The following is a 21040-nucleotide window of genomic DNA, read 5'->3' as shown; positions in this document are numbered from 1 at the left end:
TCTCAGCAGGGAACTGCAGCATCAAAACAGATGTCACAGACCCCAAGGATCACAATCATTTCACTCTCACCTTAAAGAGTGGAGTCTTTCATTGCAAAGCAGCATCTCAGCCCTTTTAGAAGCACCACCAGGATTCCAAGTAAAAGTGCAAAGCATAGTTTGCCTCACCTAAGCCTGTAAGAACAGTCTGAGGCACAAGTTCTTGTAAGCAAAGCCCCCAGGCAGCAAAGCCACCTCTCTAGTGGGCCATTCTGTCTTTTATACAGCCCCATCAAGAAAGCAACCAGCTCATTTCTCCCAGCTGGCCTATCTACTCTCCTACAAATCACTACCTGCTGCACGGGTCCTGTTTGTGACATACAGCTGATTAACTCCTTCCCTGCCAGTCACCAGAGGTTTGGACCAGCTTGTGACTGTCCCCATCTGCATTTTTCTCTTCCCAGTGCCTCTAAGATGATAAAGGTGTCTCCCTGAAACTAGCATATATGGGGCCCTGTCTACAGAAGGAGGTCATCTGGATGTTCACTTCATTTGGCAGATCATTGCCCTTGTTTATATTCCTAAATGCAAATCTGAGCTACTAAATGTAAGAAAGGGTTCAGCTTGAAATCTCAGCCCTGAGGAATCTCCACCACCTGCAACTGTGCACATTGACTACAGACCTCTCCCCATTTCTTGTGCCAGCAGAGAGAAGACGAAGGCAGATTCACGCCCTGCTGTAACACCATTTGGAGATATTTGTGCCAGCTGAATCCAACCTCAATGGAGTTAAAAGAGTAAATGACTTTGACCCACAATTTTGTTTCCCACAAAATACAACCAAGACCATCGACATATGGATATTTCTTAAGGAAGTGATTTTCTGAGAACAATAGTGAACTTAAAGAGACTGACAATGCCTCTCCAGCAGTTTGGCTAGTAGAAGAAGGTTATCAAGTTGTCGCGGGGGGGGGAGGAAGTTAACTCTAATCAATTTTTGAATTGCCAGAAAACCATTAATTTAGTATCTAATCAGATTATTGTGTTTTTACTCATTCATGCTCAACTCATCAAGAAAAGCGGTTCATTAATCTGAAGAACTAGGCATAAAATGTATATATTGACTACTCTGCTTTATTGCCAAAGCCTACTGTATTATACTTCAGTTTTATGTGTATTATAATAAAAAGCATGTGTGAATTCTCATATATTAAAACAGTTGTGCATCCGTGTGGTTTGAGTTAATGCTTTTTAAAACATAGTCTCCACATGATGCTATCTGAAAATAGAATCTGCCTATGATAAAATTTTAACTCTTGAGATGTGGTATAACAGCATTTTGTGATAAAAAGGAATTAATTATTGGAAAAGGGACTTTAGCCATGTGCTCAGAAAATATTAAAAACAAACAAAAAAACACCTTCTAAGGAGGCAAAGATCAATTCATTGCCATACAAAACAACCTCACCTCTACCAAGGAGAAGAAAGACTTTAGACGCTAGAGCATGGGGAAAAAATTGTCAACCCCAGCCAGGCTGAAAGGCCAGAGTGAATTCATCAATAATTAGTCTTTGCATCTTACCCAATTAGGAAAAAAATATTTCAGCCCAGGTACAGGTTAACATTATTGTACAGTTGCATGTGAATACTACACACTGGGAAACTGGAAACGTGCTGTTGGCAAATGGCAAAATTAATCTCTGTATTCTTCGTATATAATGAAGTCTGCAGTTACAGGAGGATTGTGAAACAAACATTTGTTCCCATTTAACTGAATTTATTTATAAAGAGTAACTATTATCAGCAAAGATAAGTATAATATCCAGTTTGTCTTTTTCAGGACACCATCAGAGAGCCAGATGTCCTACAAACAATAAAAATAAGATGAAGGTAAACGAAGCTCTAAATATTTGTGCAATGTAACATTCACATTACTTAGGTGCTGAAGAATAGTGCTCATGTCAAATGATGGGTATGATTTTAACCATTTGTATTTCATACTTTTTAGACTAGCTCTGTGTACATCGAGGATGTGCTAATGCAAGAAGCAGTATGTGTACAATGTTATATAAATAGAAGTGATACACCATCTTCATTTGCCTCACTGGTAACAGGTGCCACCATCTATAGTCTTCACCAAAGGTCAAATGCAGCTTTCTTAGAAATACTGAGCTCTATCACGCTAACAGACGAATGCAAATGTGTTTTCTGCTAAGGGAAAATCAAAGTCACAGTATGGCCTATTGTTAGAACAAATTACCCAGTCCATTAATTAAAAAAAAAAATACCCCCAACTATATACACATACTGAGTAACCTGTTGTTTCAATATGGCCAAAATGAATGATGATGTAAAAACAGTGGTGTAACTCCCCTGGATCTCCAGAAGTGTAACCAGGATGCTTTTGGCCCATTTGTCTAAGGAGAGCAGCGCTTTTGGGTGACTGATTTTTAGTGACAATTCCTAAGTAGTTGTCATATTCTGAAGTTACTCACCCTACCCTCCAGGGACAAGAGGCCAGCTTGAATTAATATTTGTATTCAAGCAGTGGGAACCCGACTCTGTTGTCCTCCTGCCCTGGGGTACAGAACCAGTCCACTGTCAAATCACCATCTTGATGAGCTTGTTTGGTTGTAGCACCTAGACATTGTAGTCATGGATGTCCTTGAGTCAGGTCTCTTTCTCAACTCTCTTTGTGTGTAAAACAAAAAATCCTGCAATGAAGGACCAGAACCTGGAGCTTCCCTTTCCCAGGAGTGACACTTGGGCTTCTGAGTCCACACTGGATCACACTCTGAGGCTCCAGAAGTATTTAGAGGTACCACATTAATAAACTTCTAGCAATCCAGCCATCACACAGTGATAGAAACTGCAGTTCCTGGTGACATTGTGTCAAAGCTTCAGTTTGCTTCAAGTAACTCAAAATGACACTCAGCCATACAAAACACAGTCACCTTCAGAACATTTCTGAGTAGTCCCAAAATAAATAGCTCAGGCCATGCATCCTTTATTTCCAACAGGTAGACTTCATTATTCCACCCAAAAAGCTGCTAAAAGGAACCCAAAGTTTTGTACGGAAAGAGCAGTACAGAAAGTGGATTACAATCATTAGAAGAATGAGGACCTAATGAAAAATAAGTGTATGGTTCCGCCTGTGACAAGATTTGAGATCTCCAGCAAAACCTGAAAACGCTTCTGCTTACCTCTGCTGCATAATACGTCCCCCAAAACATGTTCCTCTTTTGACCAAATAGGAAATTTTTACTTCTAAACAAATCTAGGGCTGTATCTAATGACACAGCCAAGCAAGCTCAGCACTCCACCCTCCACAGGCCACTTAGAGCAGCAGACGAACATATTAGCAGTATGTTTGCAGGAAGAGGCACAGACAGAAGCTGCCCCTCAGACAAGATTACCAGCTGAGACTCAGCACCGTGCTACATTAACTCTTCCTGACCAAGGCTGTCCTAGTTTAACCAGCTCAGAGTAAAACACAGGACATGGGCCTTTCTCCACGTGCCCCGAGGGACTGAGCCAGTACCTAATGGAGACTGCAGTCCATATGAGATCTGCATTCACAGGACCTGAGCTTCCTATGCGGCTATGGGGAAGAGATTACCTTCACCTGCTGATTCCCAGCTAGGCTCATGCTAGAAAGTCACATGATGAAAACAAGCCACAGAATATATCCGATGGCTCTGATGGTGTTGCCCTTTGCAGCCTTTCTGGTTGAATCCTGCTCTTACGGTTTGCTCTTCAGAATCAGGATACAAATGTTTTCTGGGTGTGTATTTCAACCATCCAATTGCTATCACTATGTAGGGGGATTCACTGTTCACAGAGCACTGTTACGCAGTGAGTTTGGAAACCTGTATCACAGCACACCGCATCATACCTGAGCAGTGCAGATAAGCTCCATCAAATACCTGGGTTTGTCTTGGTTAATACCTCTATTCAGCAAAGCAGGGGGCATCAGGAGGATTTAAGCATATACATAAAACTAAGAATACATCTAAGAGCTTTACTGAATACGTCTCTTGCAGCCTTGTGATAATAATGTATGTATCTTTGCAGAAACAAAATGTTAATGAGTATTCGTCAGAATCCTTTTTGCTTCACATTAAAAATACTCTTTGTGCAAGTGTTCCCAGGAGAACAAGGAAGAGAAGATGGAGATTTCACAGCTCTCTGAAGGCTTTTATACCGCATTCATCCTATTTTGTCCAACTCAATAGCAGCTTCTGCTGCAACCACAAGTATACGTCACCATCACCACCACCCCCTAAAAAGGCAGATATGGATTCACACTAAAAATGACTGTGATGAAGACAAACTTGGCTGAATATCGTCGTGTAAAAGAAGGACAGAAAAGACTGAGTGGAGGCTGCAAAAGAAAAACAGTGTATGATCAGAAGTATAGGCACAGAAAAGGAACAGAAAGCCAAACTGGTTTAAATAAGCTCAATGACAATGTCAGACAGAGATTGCTTTTGGGAGAGGGCTGGCTGAAAGAGGCTTGAAGTGGGAACAATAACTGATTCTTGATGTTTTGCTTACTGCAGTGTCCAGGGGCTGGTGCACCTTCTTGGTGAAGACATAGAATTGCACCAAAGTAATTCGTGTTTCCCCTCTTGCAAGCCGACAATATGCATGTCCCAAATTTTGACTAACCACCTGATTCAAAAGCAGTGAGGCTCCAGCTCTGTGACACGATGACTGAAGTTGAAAACACTGAAGCCAAAGAAAGCCTGCATCTGGACTTCAGGCTCATGCTCACATTTTAACAAGTTTCAACGCAAATCTGAGGCCATTTGGTGTCCTTGACTCCACCGAGTCAAGTTTTACTAGGCAGTCAGTAGTGTGACACCATCCCCCGGCACGCAGCCACGTCCTGGGGCTTTTCAGCTCTTCTCAGACATTTGGGTCCCATAAAAAGTGACGTTTGTTAGCCCTGGCTGTCGAGGCTCCCTGGGGAATGCCCTCCACCACCCTTCCCATATCGGGCACCCTGCCCTTTCCAGCTCCCACAGCCACCTTTCAGCACACAGAAAGTCAACAGGCCTTGAATTTCAGGCTTTGGGCTTGAATTAATGGCCTCAACTTCCTACTAATTCTTCTGTGTCACTTGGGGAAATGCACCACCAGAACAAACACTTCCCCAAATATTCCAAGGGCTTTGCAGCATCTCCTGACAGGCACTAAAAATGGGAATGTTTGAAAGGCAAACTGTGCCCTCAGAAAGAGTGGCCGCTTTGCTGTGATAATGCCGTGCAGGCAGCGTTTCTCCACACAGCCTTTCATGCAGTCCCAGTGGTGAAGCAGGACACAGATTCCCATTATTAGCATCTCTCCAAAGTACAAAATACAAATTATTGCCTGATAATAATTATTAACTAGGAGAATACTTTGTACTCTAAGATTTTTGTTTACAATCTTGCATTGCAAAAAGATTTTGAATAATCTCCCAGCCAAAGGAGCAGAGACACAGGTACTAATGTGGCACCAAAAAGTTCTCGTTTGAACCAGGCACAGTTCAGAACCTAAGGGCTGTAACCATGTCACAGTGCAAGCAAAGCCACCAGCCCACGTTGTACATATCTGCTTTTCAAACACAAGGAGTCCTGGCAGTTTGAGTGCAGCCACCACAGAAAGGATTTAGCAGCACTCGTGTTTGCTGTTCCTATCACTCCCCGAAGTCGGGGCTCAGACTTCCAAGGCCTGTCTCCTAACTGCGGGAGCACTGTGCCCTCTCGAGCCCTCCCCACCCCTCCCTCAATGCCCTAAACTGACTGATGGAATTAGATTTGTGGAGTGAACTCAGCTGCTTTTGATCTCTATTCAAGGTGCCATCAAGGGATCTTAATAGGTAGTATCTTAGCAAACGCTTTAAGGCCTGAAACCGTCATTAAAGAAACTCCTGATTCTCACACTTGTCTGAAAGAATAGAGGAGCAAGCTGGCTTCAAATACCAGTTGACAGATGGGAAGACATATGGACTATAGGATTGCTGATCTAAAGAGTCAGAGCCATGGTCAGGCTGAGGAAACATACATCTTTATTTTGATGTTGACCTCAAAGGGAAGAGGTCTGAGTCAACAGAAAGGGGAAAGGGCAGAAAATATCACAAGTCTGAGGCCAGGATTGCTTTGAACTTGAGGACACATACACTAAACGGTACCAAGTTGACAAAAAGGCTTCCTGACACTCCGTGTCTACAAATTTAACAGTCTGACCCATATAGCCGCTTGATGCATTTTCAGTAACGAGCCGAGTGAGGATCAGTAACGCTGATGCAATCTCCTGTGGCACCAAAGAAGTTTGTCATTTCTTCCAGCGCCAGCTATTCACAGAGCCCCAGCACAAAGCGAGGGAGGCACATGGGAGCACTTCGGGTTAAAGCCCCTGCGATCCTTCTGCCAGTCTTTGGAGGGGCTACAAAGTACAGGTTCACCCCGTGACACACATCAGTGGATACTTGCAGACTGTTTCTTCTTGAGTCCCGTATTTGTTTCTGTACTGGCTCTGTATGGAAAAACGTATAAACCCATCCCAACTCATTAACATTGCACATAGCATTTTCTATAAAACTACCCCTGGGACACGTAACTGTATTCCTTTCCAGCACTGAAAAAGTGCTCAGGATAAAGTTTAGACATTTGGAGCCTTCTGCTGAATTTAAATGGCTGTGCAAGGAATCCATGAAACAAATGAAGGCATAGATATCCTATTGTTTCCACACAAAAAAGCAGGGCCTTTTAGTTCACTGTCTTTCTTCATGTCGTCTTTTTATCACAAGTGTGCACTGATGAAACTACTTTAATGCAGTCTGTTCCAAGAGATTAAATTGAATGTCTGTGTAGAGTTTCAGGGCTCAGCAGCATAGCATGGCAGCTTCGTTTCACATCTCCGGGACACTGGGCAGGCATAAAAATAATTGCAGACTCAGAAACGATCAAGGAATGTATCCCGTCTGCAACAGATGCTGTATTAAAAGGAAAGACAAAAGCCAAAGTGCATAATGAATTTAAAAAGATTTCTTTATCAAACATGTCATTTGTTTGAAGGACTGAATTGCTGGCATCAGATGTGGCAGATCAGCTTGTTACCAAAGTGAAACATGAGGACAGCTACGCAACAGCAATTGATGAGTCAATTGAAATCACTGATGTTGCTCAAATGCGCATCTTCATTTAATATGTCAATGGTCAGAAGTTAACCAAAGACCTGCTGTTTTTGTCACCACAGAAGCAAACCAAAGGCTACAAAATATGGTGTGCTAGCACTGAACCACACAAGCCCTAATGTACATAATGGGAGCTGACACTCCAACTACAGTTGTCTGTGAAAAATAATTTCTGACATACCCCCAACAACTAAACTCAGGCTCATGAGCATCAGTGCCTTGTCCATCAAACTGTTCTCTGCGCTGCTTAAAAAGCACAGTATTAAAATGGCATTAGATTACCCAGAAACACAGTCGTCTAAGGCTGACACCTATTCCTTGTGCTGATTATTTCAGCTTTCTCTTTAAGGGGATGTTGTTGAAGGGAACAGTTTGCTAAGTACTCAGGTAGAAATACAAATAATGCTTGGTAAAAATATTTTCAGAACTCTTCATCCCTCCAAAACAAAAACAAATCAAAGGGGAAAAAAACAAACAACTTTCTTCCATCCTTCCTAACCATTTCTCGGTTACCTGTGCAGAATTTCTTCGCCTTGGTACAATAAGCCTAAATAAGCTGGTTGAAAAGTCTTTACAAGGTTGAATTTTCATACTTTAGAAACCCAGAGTGAGAAACCAGCAAGGGTAACTTTATACAAGCCAATTTTCAACAGAAGCACCCAGCTGGATTCTTTCACTCGAGGAAACAGCAAACTGACCAAGAGAGTGTAAAATCTCTCAGGGTCTTTGGGACATATTTTGAAGGTTTTACTGCAGAGAGGCAATTCTCCTCTGAGCTTGGTAAATAAGCCCCTGGCTAAACTTGCTGGGAACACACAGGCAGATTTAACTAGGCAGGAGAGGCTTTCCAAGCGGTTTGCTCTACAGGCTGCGCTGCTACAGCTTTTCTCTGCCCTGAGATTTCCACCTCCCCTGCTGACAGAGGCAGAGTGGGGTGGGAGATGAGCAGCCTGGGGGTCCCATTGGCAGGGGAAGTTTCTCAGTGTCTAATGAGACAGAGAGAAGGCCCCACGCCCCAGCCCATGACCAGCGTGCAGCCCCCATCCAGCTGCAGCACGAAGCCTAGTAAATGCTCTGGGATTTGTTAAAAATGAGGCTTTTCTAATACGCTGAAGATGACAGACCTCAAGTTGTCATATGTTAAAATGGTGCGTACATTCCTTCCTCCAAGTAACCAATAATGGGACAAAAATCCCTGCCAACTCCAGTCTCTCCCTCCTGCCAAGGATTGTTTGAGCTCAGCTCATCCCGAGTGCCCCCATTGGGATCCAGATATAGATTAACACAGTTTTGAAATGCACAAGGGCCACAATCATGCAAGGCTTGATCCAACCCAGACTGGAGTCCGGGGAAAGGTCTCCATTGACGTAAGCGGATAGAGAGCAGCACCATCTCGCCTGCTGCTGAGAAACTAACCCAAGCTGTGGCCTCCGAGAACGGAGGGGAGCGTGGGGGAGCAGGAGGGCAACAACAGCTTCCTGAGGGTCCCTCTGGTCCCAAGCCCGGTGGGCACAAAGCTGACTACAAGAAGTCAGCCTGCTCCTTCCCCCTCGTAGCTTAGGTCTGGATTACCAGTGGCCACATCCCACAGACCCGGCAGGGGACCAGTGCCCAAACCAGCAATGCCCAAACACCACACCCAGCTGATAACCATGCACAGCTTTATCATGGGAGCCAAAACTTGTGTAGCATGGAGAGTACCTCACCCTGAGCACCACGCGCTGCTTCCCACAGGGCAAATCCCATGCACGTCTCCAGAGACTCACACACTTTTGTGGGGCTCTGCCTGAACAGCCTGCAAATGCAAAAGGCTCAGCTGGGTGTATTGACACACAGCAACAAGGAGCAGCTCCTCGCTGCTGCACCAGCCTGGCCTCCTTTCACTCCCCTATTCCTCCTTCGCCAACCCACATCTCTTTTGTTCCTCCTTTCCTCATTCCCATGTTTTTGTGCTGCCTTCCCAGGCATCCCCTGCTTTACTCGACAGCCTGTCCTTCCACACTCTTCTCAAAGTTTACTTCTCTGCCACCATTTCTTTGGGATTTGCTGCAGTCACAGGAGCGAGAATCAAAATGAGGAAATACCAGCCTTGGGGCCCTTTCCCTTTTACAGTCTCTGGTGCTGGTACAGCGCTAGTAGGAGACTGTACCAAGCGAGGGGGACAGCATTCATGCATGCACTAGCCCCCAGCTTGGGGCCTTCTACTCTATCACAGCAATAAAAAAAACTGCCCATTCAAGTCCTTTGTCTTAAAAGATTTCCATCCTGGCTACAGCAGGCACAGATTTATTGGTGGGAGCAACTGCAGGAGGAATAGTAAACAGCAGGCGCGTGCGTGCCTATGTGCCAGCACACGGTGCCTCTACCAAGCGTGGCAGAAACTCGTGACAGTCAAGATTAAATATGTGACTAATATAAAATGGGTTTCCTGGTGCATTAAAAAAATAATAATAAAAATAAAATAATTTGGCATCTTCTTTCGTGACACACGCGGTGCAGACAGAGCATTGTGGGGATGCACCGATGGGGGAGAAGCGAAGGCAAGAGAGACAGCTGACTACACGGGATCTGCAGAATCAGACACCTGCCTTATTATGGACAGGGATGCACAGCGTGGCCTCCGCTCACGTAAGCTAAATTGCACAACCCGTATCCACCGCTGCCCACTACCATCCTATTTTAAAGGCGCAGCCTCACACCCACCACAAGAGCCCGGCCAAGGGGCAGACCCCAGGCTTCCCACCCCAAACTTCCTCCTGCAGCCTCCCAGGCCTTCTGCGGCGGCGCACAGAACGCTTCAACACTTGTTGACACTTCAAAATAATACGTTAATAATGATAAAATCAGCAGCCACATCTTTCGTTGACTTCTGTAGGAATTTTGCTGGAGAAAGGATGGCAGGACATGACTTCCAGCACGCTGAGTGACATCTTATACTTTCCAAACCATCCTTATATTTTTCATAACATCTAGCAAGCAAGTTGCTGACAGAAGCAGGATGGTTCCCTGTTTGTTAGGCAAGAATACTTTGCGATTCAGTAGAATACCAAATTTGGTAGAATGCCTTCCACTTTGGTAGAAGATATTACAAACAACTGTGCATTTTAACACGTTTTCGCATTACACATCATTCATTCTGGGGAAGGGGTGGTGATCATTTTCTGCAGACAGCTGGTAATACTTCCAAGAATGAAAATGTTCATCCAAAGATAATGAAAACCAGATATTTAGTAACATTTTCATTTTGCATGTTTAAATATTTATAACTATGTTCATAAAACCACACATTTGCTCTCCTAATGCTATAGTGATCGTGTTTATGAAATGCAGTATTTCTCCAATGCCCCTTCCTTGCGTCAGCTTCTCTGCCGGCCGCGATTTACTCGTGCTGCGGCACTGCCAACTAGATTTTATATAAAAGACTGTCCGAGATTAAGAACAGAAAATTAGTGAGAAGAAGAAAACATATTTTCAGGACATTAATGTTTCACTGATGCATATGTGATTTTGAACTTTGTAGGGGGCATTTATGCTGGTTTAATTCTTTCATGGCAATTTATTGTCAATCTGAAAGGAAACTATTTCTTAATCTACAGTAAAACAATGAAATCTAGAAATATAAGTGTGATAAAACTCAGGTGCTGATCTAAATTATTGTTCTCTCTAGAACACTTTTTCCCCCAGCTTGGATGAAAATTAAATTACAACAAATAATTTTGCTTTAATACTGCTCAAGTTTGTGTTATAAATTTCTAAAAAGCTGATTAAGTGGCCACAGCCTGCAATTGGGAGTATTAGATTTAGCAGGCCCAGATGTCCTCTGATTACAGACACCACGATACAGCTTATGCGGTCTGTTCTGGCATATTAAAGCCTGCCCGCAAGGCCAGGCTTGCAGAGCTCAGCCCTACAGCTCGGGACCCAGCGCAGGTCTCGCTGAAATCACTCACAGGATTCCATGGGCCCAGTAAGTCCTTCATCAAATCATAATGTTTAAAATGCCCTGTGTAAATTTGTAATTTCAAAAAAAAAAAAAAAAAGGAACTAATGGCTACACAGGTTTGGTTTTGTTTTAATTTTCTTTTTATGTTTTTTAAACACCTCCAACCTGAGATTTTTGAAAAGGAACTCTTCTGAAATCAAGTCCTCAGCAACATTAAATGGGCACCAACAAAATTATTTTATTTTAATCTCGGCCCAGTGTCCTCCCAAAGGTACAGGGAGTATCTTCAAGGCGCAGTTTCAGCTCCTTTGGTCCCTTTCCTGCCTTCGCCATCTGCAGCAGCAAAGAACGAGAAGGAAACAGAAAGGAGCAGATCGCAATGCCACATTGGTATCTCATTTGAAAAACTAAAATAGTGGTGCAAAGTCATTAAAGTGAATCCCTCTACTTACTGCATTAATTTAAAATACTTCTGCAGGCCAAGATTAAAAATTAAATATATATTTTACTGCTGCAGTGTTGCCAGTTCTTACAATATTATCAATAGCCTCATTTTAAAAAATATAAGTCAAGCTCCAGAATCAGGCAATTGCATGAAAATTTGATCTCCACTTTAATACACAAGGATACGCTCCTTTGGCCTTAAAAAAAAAAAAAAAGAAAAAAAAAAAAGAGAGAGAGAAAAAAATAAAATTACAAAATCTGGCCAGTGAGGTTCATAGGAGAAAAATGAAAAAAAGAATACAAATATTTCCACTTTGTTTTTCTTTCTGAATCTTGTCAAATTAAGCAAGTCCGTTTCAGGGGTGCCCAGCACATTATTTTTAAATATTTGTGATTTATAGTTTCAGGAAGTTCCTGTGGCATCTTCTTTCTAGTGAAAATAAATCTTACAGGACAACGAGTTTTCTGGGGAACATCTGACTCTCCCAGCACCAGGAGCCCTTCGGCCAGTGAGCGATCAGAGCGCGGTCCTTGCAAACCCTGCGTGCATCACAGGAACTTTTTCTCTTAAAGACAGTATTTGAATCCAAATTCAAATTTTTCCTATAGTTAAGACTGAGTTTCTCTCACCAATCCCAACACAAGTTTTGCTTTTTACTTAAGGTTATGAATAATTACTGAGAAGCTCAAGTCCATGGATTTATCAGGGTGCTAACGGCAAACAAAAGAAATGTTTATTTGCAGTAAGAACACGGTGAAGTGATGGAAACCCTAAATTCAACTGCATTCTACTAACACAGGAAAAAAGAAAGAGGAAAAAAGCTAACAGAGAGAACAGCATCATCTTCTTGCAGTAAAAGAAGTATGCTATGCAAACTACAGAAAGTGGCAAAAACACTTAAAAAAAATCATTGCACTGGAATAATATCTTAGTGAAAGTGAGGAGAAATTTAAAGAAGAAATAAATAAGTAGGTAATTTCATTTAAAGCAAACACTGTATTCACTGCCTCTCCAGCCTTTCTGGCTGTAGCCTTGTTTTCCAAAGTGCTTATTCTTTGTGGCACACAAATGCAGCAAGCCCACGGCTAGGAGCAACCAAAATCCTGACGTTTCCTACCCTGCTGTGACCCTGCCAGCTAAAGGCCACGTCCCAGCCTGGGAATAAAACACAGCAACTCGTTTCTGCTCCAGACCCCCACTCCGCCCTGCACTTGGCTGGGCACAGCCCCCTGCACAGCAAAATACTGGGTTCTTTACCCACCCCCCTTCCATATCAAACCTTACCCATATTCCACTTTTTCCTGCCCACAGATCAGTTTCTGCCCGAACATCTGAGATGCTGGAAGCCAGATAGGGTACAGCCCCTCTGAAAGCTTCGGGATCTCTACCCGGCCCCTTGTTCCGCCGTGACAAGTCCCCAAAAAGATTCAGTCTACGAGCCATTTTCTATCTCTGGGACTACCAGAGCCCCAAACCGGGATTATGCAACACTCTGAAAAAGGACAAAACCACAGGAATAGCCCTATTCTGCACATATCCTTTACACTGCTCGGCCATTAAGCCTCTCCCAGCTTCCCCGGCCGCTTCCCAGCCGGCAGCACCGCCGGTGACTTTTCCCCTCCCTGAGTTTCCCGGCTGTCCCAGGACAGGGGACCGTACCCAGCACAGGAATGAATCCGCAGCCCGAGGGCTGGGTCTCCCTCGGAAGGAACTTCACATATCACGCATTCAACCATTTCAAAGTCGAGCTCTGGCAATTTCAAAGCTGCCACTATTGAACAAGTTGCCAAAACAAAAACCTTTTCTTTTTTTTTCCCCCAGCCCTTTTTATTGAAGTTTCTTTTCACACAAACAGATTAAATGGAGAAACATTACCAATGTGTTAGCTAGAATAAAACCTACACAGCACACAACCTTCTTTACTGAGAATAAAAATTAGCATCTTAATATTAAAATATATCTATGACTCAGACAACTGCCTCCTCTGGTTTCTGCAGAGGGTTTTTCCAAGGCTAGTACAGAGCAGATGTCTGTAAAGCCATCCTAAACCGTTTCCTATCAAGTCTGCTTTGCCATTCTCTCTCACCAATGGAAGCTCTTACACAAGCATTTTTACTGCCTGCAGTTATGTCCAGGTGAGTAGGCACTTGCAAGACATAGATCGTATTTTTAACCCATGCAAATGGCATAGCAAGGTTAACCAAATGGATGTGCAGGTTAATCAGTACAATACAAATAATTTCCTTCTGCATGCTCTACAATAAAATCAGATTTCTGCAAAGAATTTAAAGCTTTCTCTAGTTTTGCCTCTCTAAAACAAGAGTGCACCTCTGCAGCGGTATTTTCTATGTAGTTTGATCATATTAACAGCATAAATAACAGGAATGGTTTATCAAACAGTCATGAAACTTAGGCTCGGCTCAGCTAAAAGAGATGGTGTTAGTGTGTGGTGCTCTTAATGTGGGAACACTATATTAAAAAAAAAAATAAGGTAAACACGATACTACACCCTATCCACTGCTTTGGAGCTTTACAGAGTTACTATAGGAACTTAATTCCTGGAGCCGTAGCACCAAGACACTTGAACAGAACCTGATCAAATGCCTTCAGGACTCTGCTTTCACACTGTGTGCAACCCCCAGCTGCTAATGGCATGCACAAAGCTTGGAAAAAAATATATTATTTTGATAGGATTACACCAGACACAGAGACAGATATGCAAAAACAATGACACCAAAGGCATCGAGATATTCATGGCTCATAAAGCATGGTAGAGAAGGAATGGCTTCAGCTCATCGCCTGTCTCTGCTTAGCACAATGAATCAACATTACCCCTTTCAGAAAACCATCCCAAGTTCTGTTTATTTGGGGACAAATCCACCTAATCCTGCTCATACAAGCAAGCACAGCCACTTCAAGGGAGCTACCAGTCTGGGAGAGGATGTCAGAATACGGCCCCTTTTTGTAAACAGTCCTGGGACTCTTCTGGGGTGCGACACAATATCCATTATTAATGACATACTAAAAGCTGAGCTAACATGGCACCTGCTCTGCCAGCACTGTCCCGCCTTGGATGGCTCTGTCGTGCTTTCATCCAAGCTGTGAGCACAGGGAATGCCCACGAGTCCCTGCCCTGACAGGCATTGAAAATCATAACCTGTCTCACCCCAACTCACAAAACCAGCCTCAGAAATCTGGGAAAAAGGCACAATCTTTCCTGCTCGAGGAACCTCCGCATCTCCCTGCAATGGACGAGAACAAGGAACAGAGCCTTTCTGCTTCTTTTTACCGAAAACCCCTTCTTATTTGTCCATGAGACCTGAGGACTCAGCAGCAGGGTGAGATAGCTCCTCCATGGCCTTTGCTTCTGAGGTTTGGGGTCAGCAGCAGCCGGTGGGACAGAGGCACAGCATTGACGGCAGCACCCACCAGCACCGCGTGCCCTGTTTGGGGGGACACAGCCCTCCTGCCCCACCTCACAGTGGTGGTGCTGACCCCTGTGCTTAGCAAGCATTTCACAGCAAACAGGTCCCCAGCCCTTTTTGCGTACATCATCCATCCCAAACCATACACACACCCCCCGACTTGCCCCTGCCCCATGCATGTCCCGTTTCAGGGTGGGGAAGGGACTGCAGAGTAGCACCTCAGTGGGGTGCAGACAAGAGTTTGCTCCCCCCTTCCCTACGCTGGGTGCTAGCCCTGGCTGGATGGGGAGGCCTTTGGGTAGGGAACCAGCTGGCTACACAGGGAAAGTCAAATGATCCAGGATGCTGTTTTCAAGTCCTTGGTATAAACATATCTGGGGCCACACTGTAAGCTCAAGGAAGAGACTGTAGGGGCAGATGGATGGCTGGTACACCTGCAGGGCCTGAAGGCCTCGGGAACGAGCCAGAGCCGCTTCAGGGCTGGGAAGGGCCCCCGCACCCAGTCCCTGGGGGTGCTATTCCTCCAGGGCCCAGAGCTGCTGCATCCTCCCAGCCGCACTCAGGCGGGGCTCCCCAAGCTGGACAACCCCGTCCACAGCAGAGCCCCCCCACTTTGGGACGGTGTTTTGGGAACCGACAGCAGCAGTACATCCCCGCAGCACCCGTTCCGGGGCGCTCCACCACGCATCCCTGCACACCCGCGGTGCCCTGTGCACCCCGCTCCTCCCCAGTTCCAAGCAAAGCAGTAACGAAACCGAGCCTACCGGCATGTTTCCAAGCCCAGCGCGGTCCAGAGTGACACAGATATGACCCGGGTGGGTGTCCAAGGAAAACCTGACGGCCCCTGGCGGCTCTGCTGCTCCTCACCCGCTGCAGTGCGGGGCGGCCCCTCTCGTCCCCCATGAAAGGCCCGGGCCAGCAGCGCTCCGCGTCCAGCCCCCGGGCTCGGCTCTGTGCACAGTGAGAAAAGACTTCACAGCATAAAAGAAGCAGAGATCCATATCTTATGGGGGTACCTCAAAGTTAATTTTAAGGGGCCGGACTGGGCAGGGAGGAGCGGGAAACCTGCCTGCACTGGGCTCAGGGTATTTTTTTTCCACACACAGCTCCAGAGGCCACGATCCATCTTCCACCCATCTTTTCCTGCCCGATAACCTTTTTCTTTTTTTTCTTTTTTTTTGAGGGAGAAGAGGGTAACAGGGTTGAGTTCTTTAAAGTAATTTTTAAAGCATACAAGGTTTCGAGGGCTGCTTGCCCAAGCAGACCCTGCGGCAAGTTGGAAGGGACAGCCTACCCCATCCTCCCGCAGTGACCCACGTCAAGTTCAAGACGGGTCCGTCTAGGGTCTCTCTCGGTAAGTGGAGGTGCAGAGCCCGTGGTGCAGGTCCCTGCCTCCCCCCAGAGCTGAGTTTAAACCGCGGTAAAGTCCCTGCGCTCTGGGAGGGGATGAGGCCGAGGAGCCGTACGCCCGGGCTGGCCACGCTGGAGGGAGTACCGGCCGTGCTCTGCCGGGACCGGAGGCCGCCTGCATCCCCGCCGGAGCCCCGGTCGGCCCACCGGGACCACCGGCATCTCCCGGCTGTCACAGCCACGGAGGTTTGCCGAGGAGGGGGTTTCCTCTGGCTCCCGGAGGCTCCTGGCTGGCGCCGGAGGAGAAGTTTCTCGGCTGAGATGTCTCTGCTCAACCCGTTTACTTTCCTGAGGACAGGGAGGCTTTTCCGCATCCTAGTCAGAAGAAAGAGAAAAAAACAAAAAATGATAACGGAGAAAATCCGGCACACCGCGGAATCACCCCGGGGTCCCCCCGGCAAGCAGGGTGCCGGTGGCGCCGGTCCTGCAAGGCTTGCGCGGCCCCCGCACCCGCGATGTATGCAGGGCGCGGCGGGCGCTGCGCCGGCGCGGGACTCACCGTCGGGGATCCCCCGTCGAGGCGGCCCCGCTGCCTTCGGCGCTCTTCTCCCTCGGCCGCGCCGCTCCCCGGGCTCCGTGCGCTCGAGAACGTGGCGGGCAAGCGAAACCGTTGGGCGGCGGAGGGCGGGGACAAAGGGACAGGAGAAAAAGCAGCGGCGAGGAGGAGGCTTTACCCGGCATCGCCAGCCCGAAAACAACGGCCCGGCCGCGGCGGCAGCGCCGAACCGGGGCCCGCGGCAGCACTCGCGGCGGCACCCGCGGCTGCCCCCGTCCCCCGGAGGAGGTCAGACCCGGCTCTTTCCAAAACAATAAACTTTTAATGCTAAAGCAGTTATAACCAAAAGCTGTACAGAGTTGGATTTTTTTTGTTGTTTGTATTTTTTTTTTGTTAGAAAACAATTTTTTCTCCCCCATAAATATTGTTCAATTCCCGGCACTTCGTATCAATAATTAAATTACGAACGATAAATATGGCATCATGGATATGTATTTACAAAAAAAGTTATTACAAAAAGGCAACTGTTATACTAAACGTCACAATCTGGGTAGAATAAACACCACATCCTCATCCTGAAAAATACTGACCGACCCCATCAGACGAGAATACATTCACAAGTGTAATGCTTGGAGAGAGAGAAGGAGAAAGAGGAGAAGAGCAGAGAAAGAAGCAGCAGGAGAGCTAGAGAGGAAAGTTCAAGACATAACAGGACTTTGGCACGGTTTAAGACTGTAAGTTTAAACAATCACCGCTAAGGCGAAGGAGAATTTTCATCCTCATGTCAACATCCCACCGAAAGAAGGAAAACCAGAACAAATTAAAAATAATTAAAAAAAGTCGGGAGTCGGAGGAAGAGGGACTCGGGCAGGGAGGAAAAAAAAATATCAAAGAAACAACTGCAACTGCAAAAAAAATGACAACAACAACGACAAAAAAAAAAAGAAATCCAATCCTGAGAAAAGGACATGGCTAGTCCAGCGTCTGGGCTTGCAAAAAATAGTAATAATTATAATATAATAATAAAAGACCCCCCACTCCAGATCCTGGCAGTTAACTAGGTGTAGCCCTATGCGGTTGTTGGTGTGAAAACTCCATTTCCGTGGGAGCAAGCTGCAGTTGGCTTGGTTTGTCCTTTTTTTTTTTTTTCCTCATTCCCAACACATTTGGTCCAGTCTCTGGCCGGGCACCAGCTGCCTTTACACATACCACTCATTAAAATTGGGGGGCAGTCCAGGGTTGTGGCCGGGGTTACTCTGAAGGGCGGCCGGCGGCGTTTTAGTGGAGTCCTTACTGCCAGCAGAGCCCACCGCAGGGGGGGTGGAGGACTCGTACCCCGAACTGGCTGCAGGGGAAGAGTCTGATCCCTGGGATTCGTGCACCTAAAACCAAGAGACAGAGATGGGAGCGAGCCTGGGGTCCTCGCCACCCTGCTGAGCTGAGTTGGGATGCACCCCCACGCAGCAGGGACACTGGAGTCCAGCGGCTCGGCCTCTGCCCAGCCACTCTGAGCACCAGTAGCAAACGCCTGTCTCGGCTCCTGGCCACTTTGCTGCAGCATCCCGCCATGGGGGGCTGCAGCCACAGGCCAGGTTGCATTTGCACAGCCTTCCAGCACTGACCAACACTCTGGGAACCGGGCAGCGGTTGCACCAGTGGGAGCACAAAAAGAAACTACGCCATTTCCTCGGGTTGTGCTCCAGCCACGGCTTAAACACCGGGGACAGCTTGGGCCATGCCAGGACCGTGAAGCTCTGTGGCAGGCACTGCTCAGCTCTGCCCTGCCCTGGGGAAGCGAGCCCTGAGCACACCAGCGACTGAGCATCCCTGCTCAGGAAGGAAAGGGCTGGGGCGCAGGGGTGATTACCTTCATGTGTTTCCTAAGTGAGCTGGGGTGTGTGTAGGATTTGTCGCACACCTTGCAGATGTAGGGCTTGTCCGAGGTGTGGACGTGCATGTGTTTCTTCCTGTCACTGCTGTTGGCGAAGCGCCTGTCGCAGCCCTCAAACTCGCACTTGAAGGGCTTCTCACCTGTGAAATTTAGAGAGGGTGAAGGAGGGCCTTTCCTCTCTCCATCCCCACCTGCTTCCTTCCAGGACAGCGTCTGCCCCGTTCACCCCACCTTGGGGATGCACAAGCATCACAAAAAATGAAGAAGGGGAAGATGAACAGCAGGGTTTGTTACATGTTGGAAAAATTCGGGTCAGCCTTTGTTACTTTTAATTCGTCTCCCGCCAGACCCGCGCCGTGCTCCAGCGGGGACAGCGGCTGGGGCGAGCCTGGGGAGGGAGAAGACCCGAAATAAATTCAACGGATCAGACAGTTTTACAAGACATATTCAAGGATACAAGCCAAAATACGTTTGCTTTCTGCCTTCCCTGTCTCTTCCCTCCACCCGTGCGGGGAGCTGAAGGGAAGACGGGGCTGCAAATAAAAATACTTTGACAAAAGTATCGCTGATTTAATTAGGAGACTTGCCAATCAGGCCTAAAAATAAAATAAAAAGGAGCGGAAATCACCGAAAATGAGATTTCATTAGCATTTCAGTGGTTCGCTCCGCAGAGGCGCGCAGCGGGCCGAGAGCCGCGGCAGCGCCGCGCACCCGCCCGCGCAGCCCCGCGGAGACCCGCGGGAGTCCTATGCCTCGGGGTGGGGGGGCCGCGGGTCTTACCTGTGTGCGTCCGCTTGTGAATCTTGAGGTTCTCGGAGCGGGCAAAGATCTTGCCGCAGCCCGGGAAGGGGCAGGGGAAGGGCTTCTCCCCCGTGTGCACCCGAATGTGGTTCACCAGTTTGTATTTCGCCTTGAAGGACTTGCCTTCCCGCGGACACTCGTCCCAGTAGCAGATATGGTTGTTCTGCTCCGGACCCCCGACGTGCTCCATGGTGACATGGGTCACCAGTTCGTGCATGGTGCTGAAAGTCCTGTCGCAGCTTTTCTTGGGCCGGCTGAGCTGGCTCTCGTCGAGCCACTTGCAGGACAACTCTTGCTTGATGGGCTGGCGCATGTACCGAAAGAAAGCCCCGGGACCGTGGTGGTGATGGTGGTGGTGATGGGCCGCCACGTTCATGCCCATATTCATGTTCATGTGGTTGTAGTTGTGGAACTGGGCGCCGGCGTAAGGGTCCGTGCGGGGGCTGGAGACGGCCCGGTAGGGATCCGGCCGCCCGAATAGGTCCCCGCGCAGCCCCAGGTGCATCTGCCCGTTGTCCACATGCCCGTTGGGGGACGTGTGGGTCGGGCTCTGCTCGTGGAGCCCCGGGAAGAGCAGGTAGCCCGGGGTGTCCGGGATGCCGCCGGGGCCGTGCAAGCCGCCGGGCGAGCCGCCGAAAAGCCCGTGTTGCGCCGTACCGGAGGCGGCGTCCGCAATCCCGGAGCCTCGGTTGCGAAAGAGAAAGTCGCGGGTGGAGTTGAAGGCGGCGGCCCCGCCGTAGGAGGGCACCTGGCCGGCGTGGTGGTGGTGATGGTGGTGGTGGCCCAGGGCGCTGGCGTAGCCCGGTGCCTGCGGCGTGAACGCCGAGCTCTGCCCGGCGGCGAGGTCGTGCGGGGCCGCGTTCAGCTTGAAGGCGGCGGCGGCGTGCGAGGAGTCCCCGAAGGGGCCCAGCCCCATGCCAGCGGCGGCGGCGTCGCGGCCCGGCATCTCGTGGTGGCGGGGTGCCGCGAAGCCGCCCACTCCGAGCGCCGGGAACTGCGGCCCTCCGTCCAGCAGCATCGTCATGGGCGCGGGGCCGTCGGCGCGGCGGCAGCCTGGCTCCCACCCCTCCTCCCGCCCGCCCCCAAAAAAGTACAAAACCACCACAAAACGCAACCCCCCGCCCCCCCGCTGCGGGCAGGCGCGGCCCCTGGCCGCGGGCGGGCAACGAGGCAAACACCCCCCGTCCGACACAAAAACAACAAAAAAAAACCAGCCCCAAAAAAGCCACCCGCCCCCAGAGGCGCCCGCCCCCCGCGCCGGGCCGGGCAGGGCGGCGCAGCAGGGCGAGGCGCAGCGCGGCCGCGCTCCCGCTCGGCGCCGTCGGGGCACTGACGGGGCGCCCGCCCGCGCCTCGCACATAAACCAACTCCGGGGCCAGGCCGCGCCGCGCCAATGGGGAGCCGCCGGCCGCCGCGTCACCTGACCCGCCGCCCGCCGTCCCATTGGCGGCGACGAGCTTGATTGGC

At 48.2% G+C, this 21040-nt stretch overlaps 1 protein-coding gene across 1 annotated transcript; it reads right to left on the bottom strand.

Annotated features, from left to right (window-relative positions):
• Window positions 1–17357: 17357 nt before the first annotated feature.
• On the bottom strand, window positions 17358–20597 carry ZIC3 (Zic family member 3; the record flags this gene model as incomplete). The annotated part of the gene is made up of 3 exons (XM_082061840.1): window positions 17358–18263; window positions 18749–18912; window positions 19553–20597. 3 exons carry the CDS (start codon window positions 20595–20597, stop codon window positions 18081–18083), a joined length of 1392 nt encoding a protein of 463 aa, XP_081917966.1. The 3' UTR covers window positions 17358–18080.
• Window positions 20598–21040: the final 443 nt, after the last annotated feature.

This window comes from Streptopelia decaocto (assembly GCF_964273445.1).
Source record: "Streptopelia decaocto genome assembly, chromosome: 10".
Lineage (NCBI taxonomy): Eukaryota > Metazoa > Chordata > Aves > Columbiformes > Columbidae > Streptopelia > Streptopelia decaocto.
This window is presented reverse-complemented; position numbering and strand designations above follow the sequence as displayed.